At 44.9% G+C, this 24,806-nt stretch overlaps 2 protein-coding genes across 3 annotated transcripts in view; one reads left to right on the forward strand and one right to left on the reverse strand.

Annotated features, from left to right (window-relative positions):
* Nucleotides 1-1,558: 1,558 nt before the first annotated feature.
* Nucleotides 1,559-16,387, reverse strand: NCSTN (nicastrin). Its single transcript, XM_066261665.1, has 17 exons — nucleotides 16,256-16,387; nucleotides 14,977-15,081; nucleotides 10,730-10,853; nucleotides 10,175-10,296; nucleotides 9,602-9,747; nucleotides 8,705-8,855; nucleotides 8,306-8,415; nucleotides 7,911-8,063; nucleotides 7,140-7,244; nucleotides 6,887-6,964; nucleotides 5,869-6,041; nucleotides 4,373-4,475; nucleotides 4,162-4,257; nucleotides 3,775-3,862; nucleotides 3,403-3,557; nucleotides 2,954-3,166; nucleotides 1,559-2,353 (listed from the first exon to the last, which is right to left on the reverse strand). Exons 1-17 carry the CDS (start codon nucleotides 16,338-16,340, stop codon nucleotides 2,231-2,233), a joined length of 2,130 nt encoding a protein of 709 aa, XP_066117762.1. The 5' UTR covers nucleotides 16,341-16,387; the 3' UTR covers nucleotides 1,559-2,230.
* A 51-nt stretch (nucleotides 16,388-16,438) lies between these two features.
* The window catches only part of COPA (COPI coat complex subunit alpha), a 63,135-nt gene continuing 54,767 nt past the window's right edge, over nucleotides 16,439-24,806 (forward strand). For both annotated transcript variants that reach the window (XM_066261663.1, XM_066261664.1), the window contains exons 1-3: nucleotides 16,439-16,576; nucleotides 20,482-20,595; nucleotides 20,788-20,861. In XM_066261663.1, the coding sequence (XP_066117760.1) occupies nucleotides 16,537-16,576; nucleotides 20,482-20,595; nucleotides 20,788-20,861 (228 nt within the window). In that variant the 5' untranslated portion in view covers nucleotides 16,439-16,536. The remainder of the gene's footprint in view (nucleotides 16,577-20,481; nucleotides 20,596-20,787; nucleotides 20,862-24,806) is intronic.

Genomic DNA, 24,806 nt, shown 5'->3' on the forward strand with positions numbered 1-24,806 from the left:
GAATTCTGTGGCCCTAAGATGCTGCCAGCCAGTCCCAACATGGTCTCCAGGGTACAAAAGTTACCTGTTGAGGAGCCAGACCAGTCTCAGAAAGGCAGCCCCAGTGGGTCACCTGAGGGCCTGTGACCCTGCCATTGAGTCTGGCTTACCTAAGGGTCATAGAAAGAGCCAGTGTTTTGGTTCTGTATTTTGGAGGGGCGGGGTGGGGGTTGTGAAGTGGGATTGCACGGAAGGCAGAAAAGATGCCTGTGCTGAGGATTCTTCCTAAGGCAGAGACTGACTATTGAAGGCCCATCTCATAGCCTTCTTTCTTGCTCACCCTGTCCCCTTGATCTGCCCAGTCCTCTGCTTCCCTGTTCAGCCCGCTTACTGGTAGCCAGCCACCTCTTTGCTTCCTGGAGCCACCAGCAGGATGAGGAAATTAGTGCCCTGTCCGCTGGGAAACCTGTTGGCCAAGGCGGGTGTGCAGTCAGCCCAGATGATGGTGGCAGCTGCGCTCAGCTTCCGCCAGCACAGCACACAGCCTCTCTAGTTCAGACTGAGGGGGTGCATAGTGGGGGGAGCAGCAGTGTGGATTTCCAATCCCAGAACCCAAACATACTCCTGAGGGAACTTGGGAGGAAACTGGAGAAAAATTACCTCCTCTCAGCAGGATTTGAAAAGGTCAATAGCCCAATCAGAAAAACTTAAGAGGGGGATTTGGGACTCTGAAAATGGCCAGTTCTTCTCCATCTCTGCTGTCCCCAGGCATGTGGGAGACAGCCGCGTGGCCAGTGAGGGGAGAAGGCTGGCTTCGAGCCACTCCTGCCAGTTCTGTCCCCTCAGCTGACTCAGCCACTGACTATCGTTTAGCAGTACTGCGACACTCCAGACTTCTGCCTCCATGAAAACCAAGGGAATCAGAGGATCTCCAAAGAACCAAGGTTCTTTCTAGAAGAGCCCCAAACTTCTCGTTTTGGCCTATGAAATACCCCCATCAACAGAGAGCCTCCACTCCTCAGCAGGTCTTCGTGCCTTGCCCCAGCCTCTCCTGCTGGCCCTATGGTTCGGGCAGAGTGAAGAACTCACCACTCCTCAACATGACCCGTGTTTTCTTTTGGCTCTGGACTTCCACAGCTGGCGAACCTAAATCACACCTCTAAGGCCTCGTCATCTGTGCAGCCTTTCTAAACGTCACAACACTGCCCAAGTCCCACTATGTGCTATATCACAGCACTCGATACTCTGTAATTATCCCATTTATCTCACTAAATCCTGTTTAGTCTAGTCTATCTGTCTCTCCCCTTACCCCAACTGGGAGCTACTCAAGGGCTGTATCTACTTCTTCTCTGTACCCTCGCCAGCATCTCAGAGTGACTGAAGAATGTCAAATACAAAGGTGGAAAGAAGCCCTGCTAACATTGTTCTTGTGAGACAGAAACCAGGGCTCCAAGGCTCCAAAAGGAGCCCTTCTTCCAGGACTCCAGCTGGTTTGACAGAGCCTTCCTCCTTGGGCCTCTGAACACCCAGAAGAGAGTACATGAAGCAACAATTTCATGAGCCCGGGACGCATTACAGGTCATGTGGAATAGTCTATTTTAATGAAACCCATTATTTAAAGATTTACAGACACACAAAAACAAACAAAAGAAAAACAACAAAACTAGATCTTACAGCTTAATAAAAATGACAATTGACACTGTGGGCTGGAGGTGGGATACCCACCCAGCAGCACACCCACCCTGATGTGCCATCTAAGGGCCTGGAGACAGAACGGCGGCAGAGGCAGCAGGTTCGGCCCACAGATCGCCAGCCTCCTCCTCAGGGCTTCCTTGTAGTTTGTTCCTGGCATTTAACCCTTCAAGTCATTCTTCCTGGTCAGGAAGGTGGATGGGTACAGAGGTGGGGTGGGGAGTAGAGGAAGGTACAGGGCAGGATGGAAGGAGTGGAGGAGGGATCCTGAGGAAGGGTAATCTAGGGTGGATGGCTAGGAGTTAAATAGGATCATTCCAGAATCTGGCAGCAGAGAGAAAGAAAAAATGGGAAAGGGGAGACTGGAAGGGTGAGCTGGGGGAGGAGGAAACTTGTTTATCTCTCACTGTCTCTTTCCGGCAGTTCCACTTCTTTATATTAATCCCAGTCTGAGCAAGGCCCAGAGAAGTTCCAGTGACAAACTAGTGGTTACTGTCCCAGCAGGACAAATGCTCTAGGAAATGAACCACAGAGCTGGCAGGAGAAGCTGGTGTTCTCCTCAGAAAGACACAGCACCTGGCTCCCGGGGAGCAATGAAAAGGACATCGGCTTTGGCATTGATGCAGTAGGTGATGACGAGAGAGAAGACAAGGACGCCAAAGCCCACCGTCAGGGTGATGAACTGCAGGGGGAGAGAGGTGCTCTCAGATTATGGTAGTGGAGCTTGAGGTACTGCTTGGGGCTGGGAGCCAGGACCTAATTCTGGAGCTGGCTCCAAGCACCAAGCACTGAACAATCATAGGCAACATCTCCCCAATCTGGAGATTTAGTCTCCCCATTTTAAAAGAGAAGCAAAGTACCTCTGTTCTTGCTTCTGTCTTGTATTAGATTTTAAGCATCTTTAAGGCAGAACCTATGACTTTGATTCTCTCATGGAAATTACATTACTGACTTACTTGTGACAGGTACTCGATAAATACTGGATTGACTCATCCCGGCTATGCTGGGTGGGAATGCTGGGGGGACTGGAGCTGTGGAACTACTACTGGGGACCACAGGGTTAGGAGTCTCCCCTTGGGTCTCTATGACAACATATCTCCCCAATAAATGCAGAAGCAAACTATCAATAAAGACAAGCTTCCTAATGGGGCATACTAGCTGACAAGGGACAGATTTGCAATAGGTTTCTGTGGCAAATCTGGGTAATGGGAGATGAAAGGGAGTCTGGGACAGAAGGCAATAGAAAGGTGTATCTCTGACACCACCTCTCTCCTCATCTCACCTCAAGCTCTTTGCTGGCTATCAGAAATATCCGGGCACGGATGTCTTTCCAGCGACTCTCAGTCCACGTAGAGTACTCGGTAGAGCCCCACTGCTTGAGCTCGAAGGCAGGGGACAAGGCCCTGGCCAGTCGCGCCGTGGATCGCACACACCGGGGGAGCCGGTCTGTCTCGTTGGAGTTCAGAGGGCCCTGAACCCATGTGTACTCATACAGCTGCACAGGAAGACAGGTCAGAATATGGGCTGAGTGACCTTCTCTCACTCCTCCCTTTACCCTTTAGATGGTCCTTTTTCACTCAGGATAATGCCTGTTCAACACTCAAATTCAAAGGGCTGCACCCCTCCCCCTCTCCATCCCAAGCCTTTGGGTCCATTTGGGCCTAGGAGAGCCTCCAATTCGCCCAAGGGAAAGGGACCCTCGGGGCAACTCTGATACCCACTACCACTCACATCCTTGTTTTCATTGGGGACTTTACTTGGATCCTGGCACTGTTCTCGAGTAAGGTTGGTGACCTTTCCGGTCAGATTTGCCAAGGCACACTGTACAACGTAAGTGGTGTTGGTGGGACTGGAGACAGCGATGTAATGCTGAAGAGGCCCGTCGCCTGAGTGCAGACCACAGGGAAGGGAGAAGGTGGTCAACAGAAGGTGCAGTGCAGATGGGCAGAGATGGGAAGAGCCCAGGATTGGATTAGCCAGAGCCAGCGAAGAGAAACAGAAAGAAAAGGAAACGGGGAAAAACAAAAAGTAAAGATTAAAGTAAAATGATGACCCTCTATCCCTTCCCTTAGCTAAGGGTCCCATTCCACACCAGGTGCTTACCCAAGTAGGACCTTAGGTCCTGCCTGAGGATAGACTGGAACCACGAGTTGTTGGCTCTAACCAGGAAGCCATAGAGCAGGCGGGTAACCTAGGATTGGGACAGTGAGAAGACGAAGTCTGTGACTTGCAGCCCAGGAACAGTGATTAGTGGACGTCCAATCATGGGATAGAAACCAGACTGGTCAGATAGACTCTGGGGTTGGGGAACAGTGGCCGGCTCATGAAGGGGTAGATGAGGCCCAGCTGAGAACTCTTAGGTGTCAGGTGTCCTTACAGGCACACACAGGCATGCTGAATTCCAAGGTGGTGGAGACCGGGTATCCATCAAGGCTGAGGCAGCCTGCTGTGGAACTGGACAGAAAGTAGGCAGGGCCCATTTGTTCTTACTGTTTGGGGATCAGCCTGAATAGTGTCGCTGGAGTTGGTTCCTCCTGCAAGCTGGTACAATGCACGCCCCAGCACTGTGGCCACGTCTGCAAGGGCCTGTGGTAGGTGAGGAGGGGGGCTGAGTGGGCCTCCTCTTCTAGCCCCAAACAGTAACATTCTAACCATCTTCACTGTGCTTCCCGTGCTCCCACCCAGCCCAGGCCAGTGCTACCTTGGCAGTGTCTGTCACAAAGTTCAGGTCCTCTTCAGGGCTCTGCCATTCAGGGTAGCTCACATTAATGTTCTCAGCAGTGTCGTAAACGCTCTGGTAATAGCTGCCGGGAAAGCCAACACGAGACTTAGCTACACTCAGGAGCCTGCTCCTTCCCTCCCTCAAATGCCCCGTATGTAGCAGCTTGGCATTTTATTTTCCATCATCTGGGAAGGGTAGAGAGATTGGGCTTCCATATTGAAGAAGATGTGGAAAATGAGGAGGTAGGCGTGAGGGTGGCCATAGTTCAATATAAACACTATTCCAACAGACAAGGTAGGAAAGGTGAATGAGATCAGAATGAAGATCTTTAAACATCACAGATATTTTTTTGTCATCTGGGCTGGAGATACAGGAGGATGGCTAAAATGACTTTCAGTGAAGCCTGCGACACATTATCAGGGCAACTGACTGTTCCAGTGAACATGACATTGAGGGTGGCTGAAAGTAGAGGACGGCTAGCACATCTATTCACAGATATATAATACACTGCATTGGGTGAAACTACCCTGGCCTCCTTGAGGAGCCCAAGGAGACAGATCTTAGAAGCAGGGCTAAGAGAAGAGAGCTCCTAGCCTTTACCATCAATAAATGCCTGTCCCATACAGAATCAAGTCAGCCACTTAAGTCCTAAAGGTGTTCAAATGATGAATCACCCCTCAAACAAAAGTGATATGGATGACAAACTGGGGGAGGAGAACTGACCCTATGCCCCAGAAGCGTCGCTGCCCAAGATAAAGGAGAAGCTGCTACTGGGCTGGGGTCAGAGAATCAGAACTTAAGCATCTTCACTCAGAAACCCTTTGACCCATTGGAAGAGGAAGGGAGTCTGGAGGCTTAGCAGTCCAGTTTGAGTAAGAAGTCCCCTGATAGCCCAAGGCTCAAGGTAGAGGCAATTTAGGGGTGCCTTGGACCAGAAGAAGTGACTAACAGACCTCATCCCTTATTTCTGGAGCTCCACTCAACTGAGGGTTCACTATATCCTCACACTGAACCACATGCACTTACCACATGGCAAGAATATGTGACATTTCAGAGTATGGTCTGCAGTACCCTTGGGTGAGCCCCAGACAGAGATAACTCTATCCTACACGGTAAGAACGCTATCATCATTGCAGTGCTCTTGCTGGGGTTGATGCCCTCTACTGGTAGCCCTGGGGAATTCAGGCCCCTAGAAAGCTTGCGGGAGGTGGAACTACAAGCAAGGATGATTGTGCAGGAAAGGGTTAAAGTGAGAATTGTTTTCTAATATGAACATTAGGTCAAATGAGGGGACCAGGTTAGATGTCAACAGGCCACTAAACAAAGAACAAAAACTGATCTGAGGTTCTGAGGAAGGTGGTGTGGAGAGAGGGAAAAGCAGTGATCTTTCTTGACACAAAAGACATTTCTTTCTACAGACTTCGACTGCAGACTCGCTCCAAGAAGGAAAAGAATGCAGGCTAGGCAATTCTTACCGGTTATGGAAAACAGTAGCGTGGTCGGCGAGAACAACACCAGAGATGTTTCGTGCTCGAAGAAAGCGCTGCAGAGAAGATGGTGGGAGAGGCTGGGACTGGTTCAGCTTTCGAAGGACAACAGTAGGGACACCAGCACCACTGTTCTCTAGTGTGGTTAGGAGATGCTCCACCTGGGGGGAGGAGGAAGAGGGGAGGAGAATTAACTCCTGAGAGGCTGGGGAATGGCAAGTGGGAGGTCCCTTTTTAGTCCTGAAATACTTTCTACTTCAGTACCCAGCTGGGGAGTTGCCCTAAGCCCTCCTGGATCTAAATTCCTCAAGTGTTTTAGAACCAAGGCCCCCCAAATTTCCTGCAGCTCCTACCATCCTTTACAAATTATGGTATAAAAAAGAAAAGATCTTGTGTTTTTTGTATTTATAGCTAAAAGCCCACTACCCTCAGAATTGTCTTATCCTCAGTAGATGCTTCACTTACTACTTCTTGTGCAAAATTGGAAGGACAAATAATACTAAATAGACAATTCAGTTGGTAAGGGCTGCAGGAGCCCAGAGCAGGGATGACACTGAAGCAGCAGTGGCAGGAAGAGACCTCCTAGGAACAAAGTGCCTAAAGCAGGGTACTGAGGGGAGGAAGGAGCCTGAACAGGTAGTGAGGAAAGTGAAGAGCATTTTGGGTTGAGTCTGACACGCCAGGAATGGGGCAGCACAGCCTGGACAACTGGACCCATAGGGCAACAGAGAGAGAAGGGAGCTAGGCACTGCCCTGAATTCAATGGCCAGCAATGGTCTGCTAGGCACCAAATGATCAGAGAACTATCCATCCCATGGAACCAGTGACACGAGCTGATCTCATGGCTTTTGCTGGAGAGCTGCAACAGCCGTGGTGTTCACTTCAGCCAACACCCAACTTAAGGTCCTGCCTCACAGGCCCTGAGTGCTGGTGGAGATATGGCCAATGCAAGGGGGTGCCCGTATCAAGCTGCTGAAAATAGGAGGGGGAGAGATGTTCAGATTACCTGGTTTCGTACTGATTCATTTTTCTGAGACACAGGGTCTGTGTGCATCCAAAGCTCTAATGAATTTCTTAAGGCCACCTGGGGGAAGGATGAAGAAGCAACACTTATAATCAGCCTTCCATTCTGTGAGAAAGGAGTGGGATCAAAAGAGAAGTGAAGGGAAGAGGTAGTGGTACCTGCAGTGAGGACAACAGAACAAAAGAGGAGGAGACTTTAGGTAGAAAAGAAGTGCGGAAGGATACATGCTGCACACCTGTCTAAGCTCCACGAATGAATCAATGTTGTCTAGCTGTACAGGAAACTTGCCCTTCTCCATATCATAGACCATTCTCGAGCTGCCAATGTAGTCAAAAGTTTCCTGAGGAGCAGAGATGGGTGGGAAGGGAACAAAGATTCCAGAGGGTTAGGGCAGCCTTGGTTCCTTGAGGCCAGATCAAAGCTCTCAGCACAAAGGTTACTATATCATGGCATCTCAACTGCTGGCCAGGATTCACAGTCATGTGACTGAGCCCTCCTCCCCACCCTGCTCCCAGCTATGACTGTCCCTCACATGTATATATCACATGAGTTTTTGAGCCTAAAAATGGATAGAGTGGCCTCAGTAAGGCCTGAGGCACAAATATCGGCTGCTACACTTCTTGTCTTCCCACATTTCCCCTGACTCGGCCACAGCTGCTGTTCCCTTATTCCAGGGCCAGGCTGTGGGGAGGGGGGAGAGTCAGGAGCCTCAGGGCTCCTGGGGGGGTGATAGTGAAGGGCTGCAGGGAATAGATATAAAAGAACGCCTCAAGCACATGGCACCAGTGGGGAAGGGAGGGGGGCAGTATACCACTTCCAAATCAGGGTTCAGAGCCTTCCCAAAATGGGGGACTCTGAAGGGGAGATACATGTAGACATATCCAGAAGCTCTCTGCTGAATAACAACTTAGGTCAAGTACTGACATCTTCCCCAGGTGATGGCCACTCCCACCTTTACCACTCCACCCCATTCCTGGCCATTCCACTCAAACTAGAGAGCCCTTACCCCCTGGAAGAAGACAAACATGACGTTGCGGGGCAGGGTGGTCACATCGGGTGCCTTGTGCAAAGCTTCCGCTGCAGCCAGCTGGGTAACGAAGGAGGCAACAGCACTCTCAGCCCCTGGGGCCACATTCCAGAAAAAGGAACGACTGTCCAGCTGGGTCCAGCAGAAAAGGCAGGGAGGTACACTTTGAAAATAGAAATTAGAAGCAGGCCCCAGACCCCTCTCCTGTTTCAGTCAAGAAAATACTTGTGTCCTGAAGGCCAGATTCCCACAGCCCAGATCCCTCTCCATCTGAGGCTCCCGCTGTAGCGTTTCTGAAACCTGATATGCCAACAGAGGCCTTTCTGCCCTTTCTGTGCTGGCCCTGCCCAACCTGATCAGGGGCCAACACTTACCTGGGTGGCAGCAATCACAACCCTGTCATCAGGCTCTAATGTTCCAGATGTATTTATAGGCTTAAGCATGCTCCATACATTGTAGTCGGACAGGGGATCACAAACGATTTCTGAGTAGGACACAAAGAGTGTAAAGGAGAAGGTAGCTAAAAAGAAAATATGAAAGACCTCTCTGACCCCATGGACTCCGTGAGTCACATTCTCTATTTCTACTCCTCCACGTTAGTTTCTCTGCTACTGTCCATTTGAGGGACAAGTTATGATTACTGAGAACTATTTCCACATTTTCCCCTAGCACTCCCCACCTGTGCCCACTCCTTCCCTACAGGTCTCCCACATTCCCAGACTTGGCCCCTTATCCCCACCTGGCACACCCAGCACGCTTCCACTCTGTCCTACCTGGGTTGATGCTAAAGGTGCTCTGGATAACACTGCGCCGCATGCAGGTGACAGTGCTGATGACAGCGTGCATGTGTGAGAAGAGCTGCATGGCACACAGTGGGAAGGCTGGTGCTGAGCCATTCTGACTCAGGTTGTGATCTCGATAGCACTAGAAGGGGAGATGGACCCCACTGAGGCAGCCTGCTGTGGAGTCCCTCCCATACTTCCCAGAAAGAGGAGGGCCCAGCTCTATCATGAAGCCACTCCCACATCTGTCCCTGAGCTACAGTTGTCCAGTACAACCACAGGATCTAGAAGATCAAAGAAAAACTCATCAAGAGGTATGAAGAGGCACAGACTCAATGACTTAGTTGGGGGCAGATGAAATTAACCTATATCAAATGACCTGACCCAATTAGGAGTTTTAGCCACTGTCCCCAATGTGATTCGATATAAAGAGCCTGAACTGGAGATCAAAAATCAAACTCAAGACTGCTGGGACATCAACCCACCATGTAACTTTGGATAAATCTCCTAACTGTTCTGTCTGTTAAAATGAAGAAAATAGACTAGAATTAGAGGTTATAGCTGAAAAGAACTTCAGAAATTACTGAACTGAATCTCCCAATTCCTAGTCCAACGACCCTTCTACCATATTAAGGGTTCTTAACCAGGGCTCTATACCTTGTTTCATATAAAATATCCTTTCTATTTTCTTGCAGTCTAAAATTCTTTAATGCTGTAAAGGCAGGAGAGAAATGGGAGAGGGGAATGTGAGAAAAATACATTTCTTGGCTCTTCCTGAAGCAACTGTCTTTCAGAGAGTGCACTAATAGAATGAGATTCCCTCCAAACAAGAGGATAGCCTAAAAATAAACTCTAAATGGAACCGCTAGGATTTCACAAAGTTATTACCTGCTTGATGACACTGGTTTCATTTTCATCTTCAAGAAGAAAGATGGGGAAACTGAAGTCTTCATAAGCCAAGCCATCGCCCAGGTAGTTCCACTGTATTTTCCTGCAGTGTGCAAACTCTGGCCCATAGGAGTTGGAGTAAATACCTGAAGAGGGGGGACAGGATGTTGGGACACCTGGCACCCAGGGACCAGGAGAGGAATGCTAAGATATTATAGGGTTGGGACTAAGAGTTCCAAAGAAGGGGGACTCTAAGAAGTGAGCATCAACCTGTCACAGTAAATAGACACTAGTATCAGGGAGCCCTCAACTGGCCAATTAGAGATATGAGCATGTGACAAAAGTGAGGATGGAAGGTTAGTGGAAGGAGAAGCAGGAGAGGGAAGGGATAGATGGCAAAGACAAAGAAACCCTATCTTCTGTTTGGGAGTCAATTGCTCACACTACACACAGACACAGACATACAGACATATATCTCTCCCCACCAAACACACACATACACAAAGAGATGAGACTGACGCAACAATGAGCTCTCAGTGACAGTAGGTTCCACTGATTCTTTGGGGCTCTTACCAAACCCATCATTGGGACACTGCACACTAGGTGAGAAGCCTGAGGTAGGACTGGGCTTAGCCAAGGACACTGCAAGACCAGCAATTCGACTGGTTCTCCCTTTCAGCTTCTCCATCACCTTCCTAGAACAGGGAGAGAATGACACGAAGGAAGATAGGAAGGTTATCGGGCAGCCCAATATCCTGCCTCCAAGGATGGAAACAAATGGGGAATTAAGAGAATCAAACTGTTGACTCTTTTTTTGCCTTTTCAGTCTCTAACTTCTAAGAGGACGATGACCCAATCTGAGCTCAGAGTTTAATCTCATCGACCCTGTGTCTGAGGGCCCTGCACACCCCTTCTCCCTCCCCTGGGGTCCTTACTCACTACAGCTCCACTTATACAGTCACTGAGATCATTCCTTTTGACAGTGCATCTTTCCTTAAGGTGCACCCCACCCCCTGTCCTGATCAGACCAAAGAAGCCAAGGGAAGTTTTCACTCACAAGTGTGAGAACTTTTCACTGAATATCCCCCTCTCTGCATGCAGTTTCCAGCAGATACACCCAGTTCTTACCTGGTAAAGAGTGTGCCCTCCAGCAGAACCACGTAAGGGGGGTTGGGGCCATCGGTCAACACCCACTGCAGATCCTCCTCTTTCTCCACTACATGGATAACTCCTGTATCCCCACTAATGGAAGCTAGCAGGACAGAATGGGTCGTATTAAAGCTTCCACAGTTGACAATTCTAGTTTGCCTCATTGATACTGCAGAGCACCTGTTCCCAAACATGTCACACAAGACATTTGGGTTAATGCAGCCACATTCAGACTTGAATTAAAGAGCTGAAAGGCCCCTGTTTCACTTGAGGGGATGGAGGGCAAGAGTCTCCTAAGGAGGCCTGTTCATTAAAGGTCAGAAAGGTTCTACAATCTTCATTTTCTTGCCCTCTTCCCTCAATCTCATTTAGCCATTTATATAAGATTCTAGGACAACAGACATAAAATGTTCAAACCTGTATTTTCTATAGAAAATGGCCAGCTCTAAATCTCTAGCTCACCACCCTACCACTGAATCTTCCTTAGTGAAAACATGCGAAGACGTCATTGGCCTCAGCAACCTCCCTAGATCTCCATTCCTTTGTCCTATTTAAGAATAGCTTTGCTTCTCTTTGCCCAGTTTTAGGTCAAGTTTATCAAGAACTTTGAGGCCACCAGAACAGAGTTTCCCAACTGAGGGGCCTTACGTGGATTAGAGATGTACTGATGATTACCCTCATTTTGGGGGACCTAGGGTTTCCAAAGACCCTAGGCTGGTAACCCCCAGCCAGGAGCAGGCTCACCCATTACCCCAGGATGCCCTACAAATATCATCCATTTCATTGTATGCACCAGAATGCCATTTTTTATGTGTCTCATGACATGACAAAGGTTGGGAAGCACCACACTAGAGAATGGATGACCCACAATCCAGAATGCCTTGAGTTCCACATAGCAATACCCTTTAGGTCCCTAGTGTTCTATGTAGAGACACTATTAGGTCTCCTCATGAGACATCTCACTGAAAATTGGATGTGTTATTCATAAATTGTTTTATAGCAGTTCTCAACCCTGGCTATGTATCAGATCACTTTGGAGTTTTAAAACAGAGATACTTGGGCTTTTCCTCAGATCTACTAAATTAAAATCACTAAAGGTGAGGCCCAAGTATGTGTAATTTCAAAGCATATCACATGTGGTTCATTATTATATACAGCCAGGAATGAGAATTATGCCTATAGACCAAGGCACCAAAATACCTGTAACATGCACGAGGCAAAAACCATAAGCACTTTCAAAGTGTCAGCCTGGTATTTTATCCCATGAGATCTAGTAAAATCTAGACATGGATACTATATATAAGACATTCAACTGTGTTTTATATACAGTAAATACTTATATTTATGTTGATAGTGACAATACTAATATATAGAGGCATATCAGACTCTGAAATAACAACAGTAAAGATATCCCTACCAATAACAGTTCTAAGTAAAACAAAAGACAATAGTCTTTTCCATAGCATTTAAATCATGAGAAAAAAAACAGCTACCCTACAAATAAAACATACATAATTTCAAGGAGGATAGGAAGAGGACAAGCTATGACAATGAACTTAAAAAACCTGGATTCTAATCTGTGTCCCAATGTGTGACTATGTAGTCGTAAATAACTTGCTTACTTTCTCTGGGGCTTCAATGAGAAGTTTATTCCCCCCACCTCCACCCCATTTATCTCATACTATCGGGCACATTAAAAAAGGGAAGAAAGGAGAGAACTAAAAGAGACCTACAAAACCCTCAGAGCACTTTTAAAAGATCCAACAGAAACAGAGCATAATCTGAAAATTAAATCTGAGTCTCTTTCTCCTTAATTTTATCATGCTAGCAACCCTAATTAAAGGTGTATCTTGCTTAGGAAAGACAGATATGATGAAGAAAGGCTTATAAATGAGTAGGCTAAAAAGGAAACAAATCTTAATGAGGAAGTGGCCAGAGTCCAGCCCCTCCCCACTTGTTTCTTTGCACTGGCACTGGGCTCTACTACTGCTCTGCTTCCCACAGGGCTGCTTTAAGAACACACAGCAGAATGACTCATCCCCAAATGTGATATCTTGGGAGGCCAGCTCCAGGAGGATGGGGTTCTATCTTTTGCACTACAGTGAGGTTCTAGCAAGACCAGCAGTTTGATCTTAGCCCACAGTGAATCTGCTCCCCTCTATCCACAAACTCAGTTTAAGTACTAAGTCCAACAGCCCTGGCCTGATAGCTTGGTTGAGTAAAGCAGTCCCAATAAACAGAGGTTGTGGGTTTGATCCCCAGTCAGGGCACACAGAGGTACAGATCAAATTTCTCTCTCTCTCTCTCTCTCTGCCCCACCTCATTCTCTCTCTAAAATTTAAAAAACAAAAAACCTAAGTCCAAAATCATTTGGAACCAGTTAACCTACTCCCAGCACCTCCTATAGCAGAGACCTGGGACAATGAACATAGAGTACAGCTCAGGAAACACTGGGTAGAAAAGTAGTAACTCAGCCTGACCTGTGGTGACGCAGTGGGTTAAGTGTCAACCTGGAAACGCTGAGGTTGCCGGTTCAAAACCCTGGGCTTGCCTAGTCAAGGCACATATGGGAGTTGATGCTTCCTGCTTCTCCCCCCTTCTCTCTCTCTCTCTCTCTCTCTCTCTCCTCTCTCTATAATGAATAAAATCTTAAGGAAAAAAAAGTAGTAACTGCCACCTTCAGCAAGTCCTTCACTCATCAATGTTCCATTTCTCTCCTACAAAATTGGAAAATCACACAGTACTGCTAAAATTACACTACTTACTCAGCATAACCAATAAAGATCTACTATTAGTAGTCTCACTTTTAGCCTCTGTACAGGTATGTGCTAACTGTTTTTATAACAGTAAACTGAAATTCTGAGGTGATCAATTTGATGATGAAGAAACCAAGATCTGATTGTGTTTCCTGCAAAACTACATTCTGACTGAGCTACTTACTATCCATAGAACAAAATCTGAAGATGGCCAGTTAAGCAGAAAAGGAACTGGGATTCACTCTTTAGACCGCAACTTTTTCTCCCTTTCATAGTTTTATAACCATGCTGTCATGGTACTCTCTTCTGGAACACATTTGCAATGCATGAAGACAAATCCAAATGCTTTACTAATCTCTCTTGCAATTTTAGGGTTTTCTCAATGCCTTCTCTTCAAACAGTTTATTGCCTTTAAAAAGCCCATTTTGGTTCAAAAAAGAGCATTCAGAGTACAGGTGATGACTGGACTGCATAGAATATACAGCTTTCTAGAAAAGATCAGTTTTCTACTTAACTTACTGAGCGGTTAAAAGTCCTAGCTTTGGCCTGACCTGTGGTGGCGCAGTGGATAAAGCGTCGACCTGGAAATGCTGAGGTCGCCGGTTCGAAACCCTGGGCTTGCCTGGTCAAGGCACATATGGAAGTTGATGCTTCCAGCTCCTCCCCACCTTCTCTCTCTCTGTCTCTCTCTCTTCCTTTCTCTCTCCTCTCTAAAATGAATAAATAAAATAAAATTAAAAATTAAAAAAAAAAAAGTCCTAGCTTAGCCTGACCAGGTGGTGACGCAGTGGATAGAGCGTTGGACTGGGATGCAGAAGACCCAGGTTCAAGACCCCGAGGTTGCCAACTTAAGTGTGGGCTCATCTGGTTTGAGCAAAAGCTCACCAGCTTAGACCCAAGATCGCTGGCTCGAGCAAGGGGTTACTCCATCTGCTGAAGGCCCGCGGTCAAGGCACATATGAGAAAGCAATCAATGAACAACTAAGGTGTCGCAATGTACAACGAAAAACTAATAATTGATGCTTCTCATCTCTCCATTCCTGTCTGTCTGTCCCTGTCTATTCCTCTCTCTGACTCTCTGCCTCTGTTAAAAAAAAAAAAAAGTCCTAGCTTAGAACCTAGACCACTAGGACTTAAATCCTGGTTTCATAATTTAATAGCAAGGTGATCTTGGAAAAGTTACTCAACTTCTCTAAGTCTCAGTTTCATCATTTGTGAAATGAGATAATAATAGTAGCTATATCATGGGGATTAAATGAGATGCATATTTAAGAAGATTAGTAAACAGTATTTATTAAATGTTAGTTCTTCCTAATTATCTTGCCTGGCTTGACAAATGGTTATCTATCAGCTCCTACCCACATAGCTTAATTTGTGTGCTGAAACTCCAAAGCAGGACTCGGATCTTTATATATAGGGCATAGACTGAAATATCAACAGTCACAAACACAAATCCCAACCTCAACTCACAATGGCAGCCAATCTGATGAGTGGCATTGAGCAGACGGACACAGGGAGCTGTTTTATTTAAGGGGATGTAGATCTTCCTCTCCACTGAGTTTCCACTGCACAAACCTAATCATAAAATAAAAAGTGTTAGGAAAAATTGAGAGATGATAGTACTAGCCTCTATCTTGTCATTAGCTCACTGTATGGCTTGGCCATTTCATACTTTCTGAAATGGGAGTAATGTCCACTCTTCTCATTTCTTAGGCACCTTATTGGAACATATAAATGGACCCAGCTGTGTGCCTCAAAGGTTTATTACAAATTCTACATAGAGCAACTGACAGTGAAACTAAAAGAGAGAAAACTTCATTTGTCAAAGGGAAAGTATTTAACCTCAGATGTACCGGTGTCTGGTTGCATTGGTGACCACACTTCTACTTTTCTAGCCTGTATATACATTATTAATTAGTTAATAAAAGGAGTTCCAGTCTAATAATATAAATTGCAATTTTAAAAACCTGAGATATTTTTCTAGGAGTCTGAACAAAATCGGGAGAAAACTTATGCCACACACTTGTCAGTAAATCTATCGTCCGTAGCTCATTTGTGTTTGCTCAGTGTGGGGCGGCTACAGTTTCTCCTTTGGGGATCTTTGAAATCAGTGTGAATTTAGGGGACGGTATGGTCGTGGTTATATACATTTTAAAGCTTGACAAACTAAAAATCCATATAGCATTGTAAATGCCTGAAGTTCCTTGAATCGTTACTTCCCAGCCTGAACAGTTAAGAGTACCCATATCCTACTTTTGTCTCATAATACTGATGAGACAAACTGAGGCAAAGCACAGGAACGCGGTTTTATGGTGAAATCAACAAAGGAAGAAACGGGGAATCTACTTTCCTAATAAGTGCTGCCCTGCCTCCACAGAACGAGGCTGCTTTCATCCTGAAATGCCTAAACGCGTGGGGGAGAAAGCTCAACTGACACCTGTCCTTTCTGATTGTGGGTGGGGTGGCTGCAGCTCTGGGGAAAATGAGGCATCCTGATAAAGTGGGAGAGAGTCCAGGAGGAGGTCTGGAGATGGAAATGGGGCGACCCGACGTGCCATGGCAGAAAGGGGACCTTCAGCTCCAGGTAAAGGAGGAACTTCTGTCGTGGGAACGAAAGAGAAAGAGGATTTACAGGGTGGGAGGATAGAGGAGCAGCGGGAACCAGAAGGGAGACGGCGGCGCTCGCGGCTAGGCTGACCCGGCGGGTTCTCCTCACAGAGTGGAGCTCATGGGTGGGGGTAGGCCTCACCTGCCAGGAGAATGCAGAAAGACAGAAGGTGAAGAAGACCCTGACTTTCCAGGTCAGCCACAGAGCCGTCTCTTGCCGTGGCCATCTTGTCTCTCCGCGGAGCGGAAGCTTCTGTTTCTCTTCTGTCCGACAGCGGCCTCTCTAGCCCCTCCCTGGCGCGGTCTCGGTATCCCGGAGCTCCAGGGGCCGGAAGTTCGTGTCCGGAGGAGCTTCCGGGAGTCGCGGCTGAGGGCGGCTGACGTGGAGGCTGGTGTAGGACCTCGGAGCGTTAGGCCTGAAAGATGCTAACCAAATTCGAGACCAAGAGCGCGCGAGTCAAAGGTAGTGGAGTAGGGGGCCTGTAGCAGGGGGGCTGGATGTCAGGGGCGGCAATGTCACGGGGGAAGGGAGAGAGGATAGACGTGTGGGCCGAATTGGCCCCCGGTACGAACCCGGAGGAAAGGGGGCAGGAGGGAGGTTAGACATGGTGGGCCGTTGTCCAACTGATTCTTGTTTAGCTTGTCCTCGCGGTTTGATATACCTATAGTGGTTCCCACACTTGAGGAGCTCCCTTAGGCCCATTGTTTATTCTTTCCCTCCCCCTCCTCACCTGGGATTGTGTTCAGCTTCCAAAGCCTTCTGACTTATTGCCTTTTTGATGACTGTGTTGTAGGGAGTGTCCCGGGAGAATTGAGTGTCGCCCCCTGCCATTCTATCCATGTCAGTAGCTTTTTCAGAGAGGAGCAGTGGTTGCCACACTTAAGGAGGCCGTGGCTGCACCAGATCTACATCGAGTGCCTCCACTGGCCTTTATTTTCGACCTGGAAACAGGACATAGAGGCCTGTAACCCCAGTAAAGTCTGAGCTTCATAAAGTTTCCAGAAAGCCCAGTTAAATTTGAATTTCAGATAAACAATGAATAATTTTTCTGTATTGTTTATCTGAAATTCAAATTTAACTGGGCATCTTTGTTTCTTAAATATGGCAAACCTAGAGCTTGAGTATCAGCATGAGGTGGAGGGCAGATGAGTGAAATTGTAGCAGTACTCTTCAGAGCGTTAGAATGGGAAAAACAGGGAAGTGTGGTCTTCTGAAATTTGCAAAAAAAACTATGTGTCTTGAATACATATATGTATTTTAAAGAGAAGAAAGAGAGAGAAAGGGGGTGGGAGAAGAGCAGGAAGCATCAACACATAGTTGTTTCTCGAATGTGCCTTCACCAGGCAAGCCCAGCCTTCCAGGTTGACACTCTGTCCACTGCACCACCACAGGTCAGAACTTGGCCTTTGGAGACAGCTGGGCTTGCTTTGGAATGCTGAAACATCCATTACCAAGGTATATGTCCTTGGATGACTTAAAATTTTAAAGCTCTATTTCCTCATCTGTAAAATATGAATAACATTCTTTTATAGAGATAATTAAAATGAGAAAGTGTATGGAAAGTGCTTATTACAGTGCATGGCACAGACTCATAGAGGCCATTTTTAATAATAAATAATGAGCAATTCTAAGCCTTGTGGAAATGTGATCATGACAAGTAGCATTAAGAATCCCTGAGTGGTTTGAGCAAGGAGTGGTGTAGTAGACAGAACATTGGCCTGGGATTCAGAGGACCCAGTTTCAAAACCCTGAGGTTGCTGGCTTTAGCCCAAAGGTTGCTGGCTTGAAGCCCAAGATCGCTGGCTTGAGCAAGGGGCCGCTGGCTCAGCTAGAACTCCCCACCTCCCATCAAGACACGAGAAAGGAATCAATGAACAACTAAAGTCCCACAACTATGAGTTGATGCTTCTCGTCTCTCTCCCTCCGTCTCTTTGTCCATCTCTGTCTCACTTAAATAAATAAGTAAAAATATACACCTCACTGTATACCTAAAACTAATAATGTTGAGTGTAAACTAGTTTTTAAAGAGAAAAAAAATAGATCTTGATAAAATTTTAAGGAAGAATAAAACAAACAAAAATAGAAAATATTATACATCTTACTAGTAATGAAAGAAATGTGAAAAAGAAAGTGAAATTACCTTTATTTTTGGCCTTAGTAAAATAAAAAAAAGTTAACTGCTAACATCCCATGTTGGCCAACATGTGCAAAATGAGTACCTTTAGAAAACAACTATATTTTCATGGTGTTTTCTTTTTTCTTTTTGTGTGTGTGTGAGAGAGAATGAGAGAGAATGAGATTGAGTGGTGGGGCAGACAGGAAGGGAGAGAGTTCAGAAACATCATTAACATGTAATTGTAGCACTTTAGTTGTTCATTGGTTGCTTTCTCATACATGCCTTGACCAGGGAACCCCCGCTGAGCCAGTGACCACTTCCTCAAGCCGGTGACCTCAGGGTTTCAAACCTGGGTCTTCAGGGTCCTGCGTTGACGCTCTATCCACTGCACCACCAACTGGTCAGGCTTGGTCTTGTATTCTGATAGAAAAGTGGGGGAAAGCTTTAATGCCCATGTTAGAATAAATTGTTAGATGGTACATTTATACCTTTGGGTTGTTAAAAAGAAGGAGGTTTTGTTTATATGTACTTAAATGTAATGAGATCCATGATGTATAGTTAAGTAATGAAAGAAGTTTGCAGGAAAACATTGTTATCTCCATTTTCATAAAGTGTTATGGTCTGCATTAAAAATTTGAAAGGTGCCTGACCAGGTGGTGGCGCAGTGGATAGAGCGTCAGACTGGGATGCAGAGGACCCGGGTTCGAGACCCCCAAGGTCACCAGCTTGAGTGCGGGCTCATCTGGTTTGAGGAGAAAGCCCACCAGCTTGGACCCAAGGTTGCTGGCTCCAGCAAGGGGTTACTCGGTCTGCTGAAGGCCCGTGGTCAAGGCAAATATGAGAAAGCAATCAATGAACAACTAAGGTGTTGCAACGCGCAATGAAAAACTAATGATTGATGCTTCTCATCTCTCTCTGTTCCTGTCTGCCTGTCCCTGTCTATCCCTCTCTCTGACTCACTCTCTGTCTCTGTTAAATAAATAAATAAATAAAATTTGAAAGGTTATACTCCAAACTGTTAGCAGTTGTCACTTTGTTAAACTTTCATTTCAAGTCACAATGGAGTAATAGAGACCAGAGTTACCTTCCCACCTTAAACAGCTACACAAAATGTAAAAAACAACAAAATTTATAAAACAAGGGATTTCAGACATTGGGTGACAGGCAGTATAGGACAGTAATACCTGAAAGAAGGGTATAAACAAGGTGAGTTCTATGATTGTCTTTAGGTTACGACCAGGAGTTTCCAGGCTGCGGTAGAGGGAGGGAGGAAGAGCCTTGTGGTCTCACTGAGGAGAATAAGAGTTTAGATTTCAGGGAAGCCAAGACAGCTAGAATTTGCTGGCCAAAATACCAGAGAAGAGGGAGGTGCTCAAAGAACACTGGAGTTCCATAGGGAATCCCCTTGGGCCTTTGAATGCTAATTTATGTGAGGAAAGAACTCAAAGCCTGGAAAAGAGCCACAGGAGAAATAAAGACAGAACACTCTGGAGCTCACATACGGCTGGGAATATTTTGTATTCCTACTAGGCAGATGGAAAGACCCCCTAATGCTTCCGAGCATCATACAGAGACCTAAGAATATTGCCTTAATATTGCCAGACTAGACCTACGCTGAAGGCTGCTGTGGACCCCCCAACACAACTTAAAAGCAAGCCTCGAAAGGATCAATTGATTCCAAATAACTTAATTGCATCCTAAAACAAGGCCAACAATATTTAAAGTAATATAACAAAAATCCAGCACCTCATAACAAATTCACAATGTCTAGCATCTAGTGAATGAGTAAGTGAACCTAAGATTAACCTAAGCTGTTCCTTTTTCTAGGTTTTTATAAAGATTTTTTTTATATATATATGAGAGAGAGAGAAACACCTATGTGTTCCTGCATGTGCCCCAACCAGGAGTCGAATCAACAATCTGTACTTCCGGACAATCCTCTAACCCAGTGATTTTCAACCTTTTTTTTTTTCATGGCACAAACACACACTAATTACTAAGGTCAGTGCCCCTGACTAAATACAACCATTTTCATCTCATGGCACAAATAAATTAGTTACTAAGGAAGAAGAGGTCAGGCCTCTTTTTCTTTAGTAATTAGTTTATGAGTACGTGAGAAACAAAGGTTGAAAATCACTGCTGAGCTATCTGGCCAGGGCAAAGCTGTTCCTTTTTCTTTTCAGAATTAGTAGGAAGTGATGTTGTAGGGATTACTTAGCTCATTAGATCATTTTCTGCTTTTTTATTCCAGGGCTCAGTTTTCACCCCAAAAGACCCTGGATCCTGACCAGCTTACACAATGGGGTCATCCAGTTATGGGACTATAGGATGTGTACCCTCATTGACAAATTTGATGAACATGATGGTAAGATAATAGTTTCTAGGAGGAAATTAAAGATGTAAGAATTTATTGTCAAGTGATTAAGCCTTGTTTGATATTTGCCTTTAAGATTTAAGAATGTGAAAGGGATAGAACTGAGAAATCCTGAATAAGAATCACTTGGAGATTAGGAAGCATAATTCTCTTTAAATATATATTGCCTGCCTTCTTTCCCAGGTCCAGTTCGAGGCATTGACTTCCATAAGCAGCAGCCACTGTTTGTCTCTGGAGGAGATGACTATAAGATTAAGGTATAGAAGATCTGTCATTACTGGAAGTAAAGGACAAGGGATGTGGGGTTTGGGGATTATGGAAGGGACAAAAAAGCAGTAGTAAATCTTACTCATACAGAGCTCATGCTTTTAACATTATCTAGAACATTTATTCAGCAATACTTATTGAATGCTTACTGTGTACTGGGCACTCTTATTTTTTGAAATTCAAAAATAAATAAAAAGTGGTCTCTGGTCTTAAGGAGCTTTTATTTTAAGAGAAGAGATAAATATATACCCAAATAATAGCTATATAGTTTAGTGAATAATACAATAGAGAGATAACCAAAATGAAATAGGGAAGGGGAATTTAAGTACAAAGACAAAAATGCATGGTGTAGCCGGATGCATTGGAGACACTAATTTGTTTTTGTGTGGATAAAACCTGGAGAAAAGGTGAGAGAAAGGAATGATTTTAGCACTGTTCTGTGAAGTGATCATGAAGTTTGCAGTGCTCAGGAGTTTGGATGTTATACCAAGAACAAGGAGCCATTGAAGGGGTTTAAATAGAGGGGTGATATCAGATTCACACTTTTTTTTTTAATATTTTTTTATTTATTGATTTTAGAGAGAGGAGAAAGAGAGAGAGAAAGGATGGGGGGGGACAGGAAGCATCAACTTGCTTCTTGTATGTGCCTTGACTGGGCAAGCCCAGGGTTTCGAACCTACAACTTCAGTGTTCCAGGTTGATGCTTTATCCACTGCGCCACCACAGGTCAGGCCACTTTTTTTTTTTAAAGATTTCTTGGGTGGTAGTATAGAGAAAAGATTGGATAAATTGAACCAGACTGGAAACACAGATTTCAGTTAGAAGACTGTTGTGTAAGTCTATGAATTTGGGCAGTAGTATTCAAAATGGAGTGAAAGGTCAATGTGAACACTCAAGGAAATGATTCAGTAAATCTGCTGCATGGATGTTGGAGGAATGTTAAGGGAAAATAAGTGAGATTACTCTGTATTTCATGCTTCTAGTTTAGGTCACTGGGTAGAAAGGATACCATTGACTAGAAGGAAAAATAAGAGAAGATAAAATTTTCTGAAGTGGCAGAGGATGGTGTCTTAGTCTGTTTGGACTACTATCACAAAATACCACAAACTGGGTGGCTGATAAACAACAGAAATTTATTCCTCAACGTTATGAGGGCTGGAGGTCCAATATCAGGATGCCAGCATGGTTGGGTCTGATGAAGGTCCTCTTCTGGGTAGCAGACTGCTGACTTCTCATTGTGTACTTACATGGTGGAGTAGAGCAAGGGATCTTTGGAGTCTCTTACAAGGACACTAATCCTATTAATTAGGGCTCCACCCTTATGACCTAAGCACCTCTTAAAGTTCTTACCTTCTAATACCATTATATTGGGCATTAAGATTTCAACGTGTGAATTTTGGGGAGGACACAGATGGGAAATGTATACTATTTTGGCTCTAATGTGTTTGAGGTACCTAGTGGAGATATGTCTGCCCCGGAGTTATATTTGGGAGTTGTCATCATGAAGGAGAGAGCCAAGGCAAAAGCAGTTACAACATATCACTCGAGAATTATGTCGAATGAGAAAACAAACTCATTTCAAAGATAGAGGAGGTAGAGATAGTATAGGAAAGTGATTTGAGAGGTTGGAGATGAACCAAGAGGTAGAAGCAGAGACCTCAGAGACCTCTTGGATGCAAAGGAAGGGCAGAATTTTGGGAAGGAGAAAGTGGTCAGAATGAGATAAAGACCAAATAACCTTTGGATTGCTTATTTAGCAGGGCATTAGTGATCTTAGCAACTTCAATGTGAAGTGAGGAAGCAGAGACAGAATATAGGCAATTCTTTGAAGAAGCTTGACTTTGATAAAGACAAAAGTTGGAGTCAGAGACTTTGAACCTGTATTTCTTTTAAAAATCAAAATATTTTTGAAAAGGAGTTATCTTCCACTTAATGTGAAGTGTCCAGAAGAAGCAAATCTATAAAGCAGAAAGTAGAGTAGTGGTTGTCTAGGATTGGTAGGGGCAATGGTTGGAAAGAAATGGGAAATGAGTGACTGCAGATGGGTATAGTTTTCTTTTGGGGGTGATAAACTGTCCTAAAATTGATTGTCGTGATGGTTGCTTAATTATGAATGTACTAAAAACCATTGAATTCTATACTTTAAAATAGGTGAATTGTATGGGATTTGAATTAATTTCAATAAACCTGTTATGAAATAAAGGAATTGTTTTAATTCATATTTCTTTGATGAAACGGGAGTATCTAGAAAAGTCACATTTATGAATCATTATATTGTTTACTATATCCAGATTTACAAAGAGTAAAATAGGAAGCCCAAAAAATGGTTAGAATCTAAAAAACAACCCTGTGGGTCTTTAAGGATTAAGAATTCTGGAATTTGATAGAGGACTAGGAAGGAGCTATAAAGGAGCCAAGACAGTTTGAGGCTACATATATGACAGTTTAAAACACTGAACTCACCTGACCAGGCGATGGCTCAGTGGATAGAGCGTCGAACTGGGATGTGGAGAACCCAGATTCGAGACCCCAAGGTCACCAGCTTGAGCGTGGGCTCAACTGGTTTGAGCAAAGCTCACCAGTTTGGACCCAAGGTCGCTGGCTCGAGCAAGGGGTTACTCGGTCTGCTGAAGGCCCGCGGTCAAGGCACATATGAGAAAGCAACATATGAGGTGTCCCAACGAAAAACTGATGATTGATGCTTCTCATCTCTCTCTGTTCCTATCTGTCTGCCCCTGTCTATTCCTCTCTCTGACTCTCTCTCTGTCTCTGTAAAAAAATAAAAAAAAATTAAAAAAAAACCCACTGAACTCTATAAAGGGGGAAAAGTCTAATTACAGAATAGTATTTGTGGTATGACCTAATTTTTGTGTGAAACTCCAGCTCTGCTGTATGTACGTATGTATATTTGCTTATAGATGATTTAACAGATGAAGGTATACTTCTACTTTTCATGTTATTTACCTTCTCTCAATTCTCCATGTACCTGCTGAGCATCTACTAAGTGTTAGCCACTGCATTATGTGCAGGAGCAGTGGTCCCCAACCCCCGGGCCGCGATCTGGTACCGGTCTGCAGAGAAAGAATAAATAACTTACATTATTTCTTTTTTATTTATATTTAAGTCTGAATGATGTTTTATTTTTTTAAAATGACCAGATTCCCTCTGTTATATCCGTCTAAGACTTACTCTTGACGCTTGTCTCAGTCACGTGCTACATTTATCCGTCCCACCCTAAAGGCCAGTCTGAAAATATTTTCTGACATTAAACCAGTCCGTGGCCCAGTAAAGGTTGGGACCACTGTGCTAGAGGAATCTTGTTGAGCATCATGGACATGGACCCTGTCTCTAGGAAGCTTATATTCTTGCTCGTACCATCATGTTTTGGGTTTGAATTTTGTAACTTATAAAAATAAATGTTTTAATTTTAAGTTAAAAAGTAGTAACAAGCTGGTCCAGAGAGATCATAAACAAGTATTTTTTAAAATATTTTATTTCTTGATTGTAGAGAAGAGAAAGAGGAAGAGAGGGGGTGGGATGGTGGAGAGGAGCAGGAAGCACCAACTCACAGTTGCTTCTTGCATGTGCCTTGACCTGGCCAGCCAGGGTCTTAATCCAGCGACCTCAGCATTCCAGGCCACCACAGACCAGGCAAACAAGTATTAAATGTTAAAAACATAAAAATAAAGCATATTACCTCTCATTTTTGTCCTTTTTGGGGAGGTTTTAGATGGGGAGCATGAGTTGTCTTAAAGTTACAGTCCTGACTTTAGTGTCTTCAGTTGTTCCCATTGATGCCTGAAAGTTTGGTAGTTACATCAACTTTATATCTGAACACGAGTTTCTCTGTTTTGCTCAGCCTGAGAGCAATGTGGTATTTTCCATACTAATGAATTAAAGTCTATTTGCATGGTAGGTGAGTATAGATCATGAAT

The sequence above is a fragment of the Saccopteryx bilineata genome, chromosome 2, assembly GCF_036850765.1.
Source record: "Saccopteryx bilineata isolate mSacBil1 chromosome 2, mSacBil1_pri_phased_curated, whole genome shotgun sequence".
NCBI lineage: Eukaryota > Metazoa > Chordata > Mammalia > Chiroptera > Emballonuridae > Saccopteryx > Saccopteryx bilineata.

Bases quoted from the DNA above. Each gene is read 5' to 3' on its own strand.
- NCSTN (XM_066261665.1), bottom strand. From the start codon at position 16,340: ATGGCCACGGCAAGAGACGGCTCTGTGGCTGACCTGGAAAGTCAGGGT. The intron at 4,476-5,868 runs GTAAGAATTGCC...CTTTCCCGGCAG, and splicing joins GCTACTGTTTTCCATAACCG to CTATTACCAGAGCGTTTACG. The intron at 3,167-3,402 runs GTGAGTGGTAGT...CTTCCTGTGCAG, and splicing joins TCCCCAATGAAAACAAGGAT to CTGTATGAGTACACATGGGT.